At 36.4% G+C, this 9,498-nt stretch overlaps 1 protein-coding gene across 1 annotated transcript in view; it reads left to right on the top strand.

Annotated features, from left to right (window-relative positions):
- The first annotated feature begins 1,520 nt into the window (after positions 1-1,520).
- Positions 1,521-9,498, top strand: part of CMYA5 (cardiomyopathy associated 5) — a 704,220-nt gene continuing 696,242 nt past the window's right edge. Inside the window, exon 1 of the mRNA XM_044063710.1 lies at positions 1,521-1,701. Within this exon, the coding sequence (XP_043919645.1) occupies positions 1,586-1,701 (116 nt within the window). The 5' untranslated portion in view covers positions 1,521-1,585. The remainder of the gene's footprint in view (positions 1,702-9,498) is intronic.

Below are 9,498 nucleotides of genomic sequence, written 5' to 3'. Positions count from 1 at the left end.
ATGTTAAAGTTTTCAGGTTACAGTTTTTACTATGATTTTATGTGATTGTTTATAATTTTGAAATTAGTAAAATCAATAAAATTGTTTTGAAAAAAAAAAGAAAATTAATTGCCATATGTCTGTAAAAATTAGAAGCACAAAAAAAAAAACACTCTCTCCCTTGAATCATATACCTCCTTACTTCTTTGCTCAAGAATTCTAGATAATGCCAGAAATAATGGGAAGTAGGGACAAAGGCTCCAAATCAGGGATAGTTTAAACATCACTAATTTACTTAGGAAGTTAGTAAAATGATGTCCTGAAGAATAAGAAGCAAGAAACTCTATTATTGGTCATGAAACTGGGTGCAATCCTCAGTGATTTATCAGACAATCAAAAATTTTATGAGAGACAGGGTAAAAATATTAGGTAATATATAGGGTATTCTGCAAAATCAGGGACAATTGAGAGGTATATTCACACTTCATTCATTGCACTGTACTTTGGACCTTATGGTCCTATAATGCATGTCGAAATATATTATTTTATATATTACTATTGTTGTTCTAGGAGTATGATTCTTGCTTTGAGTGTAAGAGATCTTGGGTTCATATCCTGGACAAGCCCATTATTGGAGTTGTGGGTTGGTATAATGGTTACGGTGTTTACCTCACAGAACCAAGGTTCAGAGTTTGTTTCTCACATTTGAAAGGAAAATTGGCTAGGCTTAAAATGTCCCACAAGGGCAGCTAGCTTAGTATAACCTATGAACCTATTAATTTAGAGACTTACTTCAATCCCACAGATTTTTATCATTTCATTCTGTGTTCATTTTGTAATTTACAGTTTGTGTCAAATGCGAAATTACTATGCTGTGTACAGAATGGGTTATTTCCAAGTTTGTTGGAGTAGTTGCAGGACAGCTATATAAGACTTGATCCAATCAAGAAGATGCAGTCATTAATTTTCCTGGAGAGCTATGAAGCTTCATCTTTTTCATGTAAAATATGGATTATTTAAACACCCCACCAATAAATAATTAACCAAAAATGTGATAGAAAATGTTGCCTGAGCTAGGAAGATAAGATATGGGTTCTGACACACATTCATTGGGAACTCATACCTGTTCAGCATAGCTTTATTACACAGTTTTTATATAAAAGTTCTGGTAAACATACATCCATGCCCTAAGTCTCCTATTTCCTATGTATTTAAAAAAAGACACTTTAGCAAAAATTATTCCATTGAAATTCAAGTGATAGTATTTGTTATAAATTCTGTTTCTGGATTTAGAAGTTTGAAGTCATATTATTTATCTAATAACAAGAGCAAGACAGATATTTCCTGCATAATTATAATTACTGCTGTTATTATTTTGATATTTGATGTAACTCCACTTTGCTCATGGGACTTGTTTTGGCAGGCACTAGGACCTTGGCAGTACTGAATCAGACACTAGGGGTGAGAAAAGTGCTGGACCCTGTTCAACTTTTTTTTTTCTATTTTAAGTCTTGCCTGAGTCAGGAGAACTGGACCCACGGGGATGAGCTTATCTGTCAGTAACAGTGCATGAATACGGGTGAAAACTGAAAAATAAAATAATAAAATGGAGGCTTACTGTTCTGCAGAGTGTGACAGAGCATCTGAGATCTCATTCTCTATAGAAAATGAAGCTGGAGAAGAATCTATTGATCCTGCAGAAGCAGAAGAATTAGCTAACAGGTAAAAGATTCACTTAGTTCTTACTAAGTTCAGTTTTTCCTGGCTTGTATGGTAAATCTGCTAAGCTACAAAGCAACTAACTTAAACTTTAGTACTGTATTTCTTTTTTCGCAGCAGGGTTTTCCTTGTGTTATCTAAAGCAGCCATACTTAATGGGATTTCTATTTAAAGTGACTTTACTTGCCACTCATTTGACATTTTCTTCCTTCTGTTTCTCTTACTCCTGTTACACTACTCATGCTGGCATTTTTCTGGACTTCTCCGTTCAGCTAGAGACTAGGGTGCAAAACTGCTCAGCTACAGGAGCTGCTTTTTTCAGAGGGCAACTTAAAACAGGGTTCTATCTACACGTACCAATAATGCACTATGATTTTAGGGAATGCTTCTATTCAAAGGTCAAAAAGGTTAAGGTTATACGTCTGTTTGTGTGTGGATGTCTGCAGTGGGTACTTCAGGAAAGACAAACATTCCCGTGATCTAAGCTGTGATACAAATATTTTCTTAAGTAATGCCATTTTTGGATGTCCCACATGTCTGCAGACTTTGCATGATACAAGAAACTTCACTTGTTATGCACACAACTGAATAAGTAAGTGGGAGAAGGTAGGAATGTGGAAGTGGTCCTTCAGAAGGGTCAGAAGAGCAGCTGCACATTTTTCTGTGGTTATGCATGTATATCAACAAAGCATGTAGTTTACAAATAGTCTCCACTGACAAATTACACAATGACTTACTTAAATGATGAGCATTAGGTAAAACCCACTTGTCTAAATTATACTCTAGACTTGTTACATTTTTCACCTGAATTTTCAGACTTTGTTTACAATTTTATATGCTGGAAGCAGACCACATTTATAGTTATATAACCATAACTTGTAACTGCAGCTTTCTGATTTCACTTTGTGTTGCTCAATGCGTTTGGGATGCCTATAACACAACTGAATATCCTGAAATGTATTTACTTATACACAGCATAGCACCCAATCATGTGTGTAAAAAAAAATATATATATATATATATATATATATATATATATATATATATATATATATATATATAGTTATAAGTGTGTTTGTATATGTAAATGCATACAGTATAGACACACACACACAAACACACACACACACACACACACACACACACACACACACACATTATGAACACAGACTAATTCACACATAGTACATGTGATATATAAAATGGAAGAACAATTAACCTTACCGAAACATTTTCTGTACCTATTATATTTAAACTGAAGTACTTTAATACAAAAGAAACGGCAAACAAGCAGACAAAGCTGGTATCATCATATGTGTGCCACACTTACACATAGGAAGTATTCAGAAACATAATGCACTGTGCAATCCTGTTTCTAGTAGTGGTATTGCTTAGTGTGTTATGAGGAGGTGTTTCAAAGACCTTTGTAGTGCTGCAGCAGTTTGAAGGCTGTGTGTGAAGTAGCATCATAGAGGTCTTCATGGTCAATGCCATATAAACATGTGGCAGTATGGCAAATGTAAACAACCAGTGCTCTGCCCAGGAACTGTACACAGTGCTTACAGCAGTGATGGAAAATGGTTCAAACACAAGTTTTGCCACTTTATTTCATGCAGAGAAGTAAGAACTGACCATGGTAGAGTTACTGTAAACACGCACTGCTGTCAGTAGGAGCAGCAGGTCTGTTAGTAGTACAGCAGGTGTGTGTGTGTGTGTGTGTGTGTGTGTGTGTGTGTGTGTGTGTGTGTGTGTGTGTGTGTGTGTGTGTGTGTGTGTGTATGTGTGTGTGTGTGTGTGTGTGTGTGTGTGTGTGTGTGTGTGTGTGTTTATATGTCTGTAGGTACCTGTCCACAGCATTATGTGGCTTAGTAGTGGTAATGCTTGACACAGTGGACATCTGCAATAAATGTTCAATTCAGAGACATGCAAATGAGTCACTAATGAGCTTTTGCTGTGTGCAATTCTTACATGTCTCTGAATCCGCCCATACATTGTAATCTCTTATAGAGTGCAAAAGAAAATAGCTTTCCTGTAGATGGATGTCATGTTAGTGAGAACACTGTAAAGCCATCTGCCCATGTAAGAACCAAAGCACAAAAATTCAGGGTTCTTTAATTCCTGTTTGGCCTCTCAGCAGTACAGTTAAACAGAGAGAAGAAGGTGACCTTGTTTAAAGGTGTGACCTGTAATGTAGCACAGCATAATAGGATTAAGATAACTTAACATGATAGCAAAGTAACATTTCTTAATGTTTATAATAGGAGTTTGTTCTCAGTATAAGTTTAGAATTTTGAGAAGTGTGTTACCAACAAAAACATGTTATTACACCTATTCATAGAGGAAGATAAACTGCACATTTTTCATCTGCTCAGTTAGCATGCATCATGTTGTGACAAGCTACAAAGTTATGGCAAAATGTCCATTTTTACAGTTTAATACAGAAAATAAATACATAAAATACTATGTAATTTATCTCTTGTGGCTGTAAGCATCTTAAAACAACATGAAGTTTTCGGGTCTATATTATAATAGCGAAAATCCCTTTACGCGAACATGAAAACACCGACACGTATTGCACGAACCGCGAATATGCCGAATGTACTAAACCGCGAAATACAAAACGTCGAATCCCCATAGTTGGCCAACTCCACCTCCCACTACATACTGCCTACCCAAACAAAGTAAATAAACCACATACATACATTAACCAAAACCCTACTTCTAACCCTAAAGTAAAGCACCAAAACCCTACGTCTAATCCTACACTAAACCGTGCATACATTACTATCTATGCACTTACCTTAACCCGCACCCTAACCCTAAGGTCCATAACTATCGCACACTTACCTTATGGAGCTGTACCGCAGACGGGCCAACCATGACACTTCAACTTTTTGAATTTTGCGGTTTTGTACGTTCGACATAATCACGGTTCGCTCAATACGTGTTGGTGTTTTCATGTTCGCTTAAAAGGATTTTCGGTATTATAATATAGAACCAAAGTTTTCCATTACATAGTTTTGCTTTTTAAACACCTTTATTGAACTAACACTTGTGACATTGGCAATTTTACAGTTACATACAAGTAATCAAACTGTATTAACAGGTTCACCTTTACAAGCATCATACTTCACATATACTGCTATTTTATCATGTAACCTAAGCAACATTACATAAATTATTCAATTCCTGCCCATCCTTTTTTAAACAAGAAATATCTTTATTAAACCATCATTTTCAGCACTGCCAATCATACATTTATATAAATGAAAACAAACCACCCTGACACAACCCTAGTTGCAAACATTTTACATCACAGACCATACTGACAGACTCTCAGCTGCAAACATTATACTTCAGTTATAATCAACCCAATCATTTTCAGTCAAACATTATGTAACTCATTTATATCCTGCCTTCTTTTAAACCTCATTCCTCCCCTGTATGCATTGTTCCCACAATATTTTATATGCTCTACTAATTATTCCCTTTTTAATGGCAGCTTCTGTTCTAGATTCTACTAGAAACTCTACCAGTGCTGGTCTTTCCTTTAAGACCCCCCCCCCATATTTCTTTCTCTTTGCCTATACTCTGATGTCAGTCCTTGATAGGGAAGGCAATCTCTAATCTGCAGTCCAAATAAATTCTTGGTGCCTTCCCATTCTGTCATCTTTCCCTCTCTAGTTATTTGCTCCCAGTACCTTGGTTCCTTTGCTAGTTTTCTCCAATAAATTCCCGCCCCCTCTTGCCTATTGTCTGTATCCCTAATTGCAGTTGTCCCTGTCAGCAGAATCTCCTTTCTCCATTCCCGTGTTGGCTTAGTTCTTAGGATACTTTCTGCTGCTTTATGGATATAATATTCTACTCTATGATTATTGTTATTCTCCTTAAAGATCTGCAAACAAAATCCCAGTCGCACCTTGTTTCTTGAGCTTCCCCCCTTTTCATCATCATCCTTTTCTACTTTCAATTATAGTTTTCTATTTATGTGCTATGTTTTAACTGTGTAGCTCTGAAATACCCCTTCAAATCGGGTAATCCCAATCTGCCCAGTTCTAATGGAAGAATCATCTTATCCCACTTGACACTTGCTGTCTTCCCCTTCGAGATAAAGTTTTTCAGCCCTTTATTGATTGCTATCCACAATCTGGTTGATAAAATATGCCTAACCCGTGTATAAGACTAATGGGACTAAAAACATTTGAACTGCTTGTATCTTACTAACCACATCCATATAACAAAGCTTCCATTTTCTCAGTTTGTGTATTATCTTATGTTTAGTTTCTTCCCACATATCCTTAGCTGCCACACTAAAATCATTTTTAATCCATACTCCTAAATACTTAATTTTATCATGTCCCCATAAATATGGATATTGCTGAACCAATTCATATATGGGTACATAATTTACTGCTATTGTTTTTGTTTTAGCTTCATTAATTTTGTATCCCGAAAAGATATGAAACTGTCTCAAAACTTTCCACAGCATTGTAATGTCTTTTCCTGTTTTTTTGTCAGCTATAAGATAATATCATCTGGAAATAGAGCCAGCTTTTGTTGACTACCGTACCAATTATATCCTTGAATTTCTGAGTCCATTATTTTCTTTGTCAGTGGTTCTAAATATAATGCAAATAACAAGAGGGAAAGAGGACACCCCAGCCTGGTTCCTCTGCTCAAGCAGAAATGATCAGAGAGGACCCCACCCACTTTAATTTTTCCCTCAAATCCCTCATATATCCTCCTAATCAACCTTATAATTTTTTCAGGAAATGCAAATGCTTCCATTGCCCTGCTCATAAAGTCACAGTTTACTCTGTCAAATGCTTTCTCTGCATCAAGACCCACCAACAGCAAAGGTATTTTCTTGCATTTTGCTTCCCTCTGGATCGTCAGTGTTCTGTTAATGTTGTCAAATGTTTTCCTCCTCTCCACAAAACCACATTGATCCATATCTATCAATTTTGGCATTACTTTTGCCATTCGTTTACCCATTATAGACATGAACACTTTATAATCATGGTTTGGTGTTGAAATGGGCCTGTATAAAGCTGGATCTGATGGATCTTTACCCGATTTAGGTATTACAGCTACCACTGCTTTTTAGTTTTCCATTACAAATGTCACTTTTGAGGATACTAGTACAGTATATTGGGCAAAACCAGTAGTAATGGAAAAATAACTTTTAAATTATGGGAAAAAAATCTAACAGCCAAAAGACAGCATGCACTATATTTATTCTATTATTTGTTAAAAGCATTCTCTCATATGTACTGTAGATTGTAATTATTATACAAGAATGTTAATATATTTATGTATTCCACAACATGTTAAAAGCATTCTGTCATATCTGAAATATGTTACTATAAAGGAAAAATGAATAAATTGTGAATGGAGGAGACTGTGCAGATTCTTTCTGGATAAATTTGATGCTCAGTATGAGGTAACTTTCTGTTGTAATACATGTAAACAGACCACTGGATATTGTTTCCTGTTGCACAATTTAGTATATTCTTTTGGACATGGACACCAGTGCGTATTTTATAATGGAGAACTGTGGCTCACTGAACAATAATATGACAAACTAATGAAAAGAAAAAAATTAACCAGATGTTGAATTAAATTTTCTCTGCTCTTCATTAGAACAAGTTGAACCATAAGAATTAGAAAGTGAAGATGTTGTGATGGCCTCATTATGCTAAAGAAGTTCAGAGCTGAATTCTCTTCCAACCTGACTTTAAAGACTTGCGAAAGGAGGCCTAGCGCTGCCAATAATGGGAAGAGAATCAGCAAGATTTATTAGAATAGGGATAACAATCCTACTGTTGTGAGGGTCTTTTAGAGTGATGTTTTAAAGGAAAAAATGTCTAGATCCCTGGTAGTATCTTTCATTGTGGAACAATTTACCTTTCGTTCTATAGGTGTAGTTGTAAACATAAGACATAACAATACAGTAATTATGTTTGATACATTTGTGCTTTTGATCTTGGTCAGTCTGTATTTTTGCCTGGTGGATGGTAAGGGACATTGCAGTACACAGCTAAGTTGTTAAAAAAAGTGTGTCAGTATCTTGTATTAAGGCCATCTGGCACAAAGCAGTCTTGCTTGAAACAGGGCTGTTATTCTACGTTTTACCTTACTTAAGACGTTTTGTCTGAGTAGCTCATTTTCTACCTGGTTTGTGGATAGTAAGAGTATATTAAAAATACAAGTGTGTTTAGGTAATGCAATTCAGTAATTAACACAATGCACTAGACGAGAACAGTGTCCCAGTCCAGCCTGCTATTCCTTTCACCTATGTCCCATTCATGGGACCCCTGTTTATTCTCTTCAGCATTCCTAGCTCGTGTGTATTCCACCTGATTCACTGTTAAGCTCTGGACATCTGCAGCTAAGTGGATATCTCCATTACTATGCACTCTTTTTCCACTACTAGCAGCATACATTCCAGTGGACATCATTGACCTGCTCTGTTGCCACTGCATATGCTCCTTGGGTCTTAGTAATGACTTAGAAATTGTGGGGGTATCCATGCCAAGAAGTGGATACCCTAGCCCTAACAGCCCTGGCCACTCTATCAACCCCCTTAAATGTAAGTTAGATGGTCCTATATATCCAGAGTGGCTACTCTTTTCAGTCCAACATCCTGTCAGACTGACAGTGTGTTAGCCAGCAGATTTGCACCATTCCAGTTTAAAACTCTAATTCTTTTAACTCTTTGACTGGCAGCTTTTTTTGTAAACCTTATTCGAGCTGATGCCTATGTAATCCTTATAATTATCCGAAGGTCAGCACTAAATACTGATATGAACATGTATGTCTTCGCTTTGTGTACATAAACTTTCTGAAGGTATGTAGTTGCATAATAAATGTGTTGTTAAGATTCACATCATGAGACAAATAGGTTAACATTTCCAATAATAGAGAAGGATAGTTGCATGAAATTTAAATGCTGTTTTTTCTTACGTCATATCACAGACTATTTCAATCCTCATCTCCAATACTGTCTACCCTAATCTTTGCCCATTGTGTGAGAACACTCTCATCAGATCCACAAATGATGTCCAGTCAAAGTAGCTAGCCTGAATATGACCCCCATCAATGCCAGAAACATATATAAAAACACTTCTCATACATAGCTGGCTCTGGCCTTACAAAGCTGTCATCTTATCTGTCTCTGAAACCTGGTTAAGATCTGTTGATAACGATACCACAGTTTCACCACCAAGCTGTAATATTTTAGAGAAAAAGCAAATCCACAATGGTGTTGATGAAGATGTAACCCTATAGGGTAATGACCGCTTTTGCTTTCTTGCTGATACCTAGATTCCATATTCACCGAATAAGGAAACTTTACTGATAGATGTAAATATGAGTAAATCCATGGAAATATTGGAATAATACTAAGCTAGTGATCACAGGGACCAAATATGTCTTTAATTAGGCAAACTTAAAAGTTCTTGCCACCTTTGTCAAGCATTTAATACTGCTTACCTCTCAAATGGAGTAGTGCCTCACATAATAAGCCTGTTGCAATTAAGTGTCTACCCATCCAGTCATCAAGATTACCCTTAAAGATAGCCAAAGTAGTGCTTTGTTTGACCTGTAGTGGCAACTTGTCCTATAGGCTAGGAATGTGCCGTGTTAGAAACCTCCACCGAGTCTTGATTATGTTTCAGTGAAGGTTTTAGGTCTATAGTGCAGGTGTTAGTAGAGGCACTGCTTTTGTGAAGACATAGCAAGTCAAATAGGGTTAGATCTTTCATGACTCAAATGTCTCTAATTTCTTTTGAAACTGTA

This window comes from Protopterus annectens, chromosome 2.part2 (genome assembly GCF_019279795.1).
Source record: "Protopterus annectens isolate FY-2018-M chromosome 2.part2, PAN1.0, whole genome shotgun sequence".
In the NCBI taxonomy this organism is placed as follows: Eukaryota; Metazoa; Chordata; order Ceratodontiformes; family Protopteridae; genus Protopterus; species Protopterus annectens.
The sequence above is the reverse complement of the archived record's forward strand: the minus strand, read 5'-3'. Positions and strand labels throughout refer to the sequence as shown.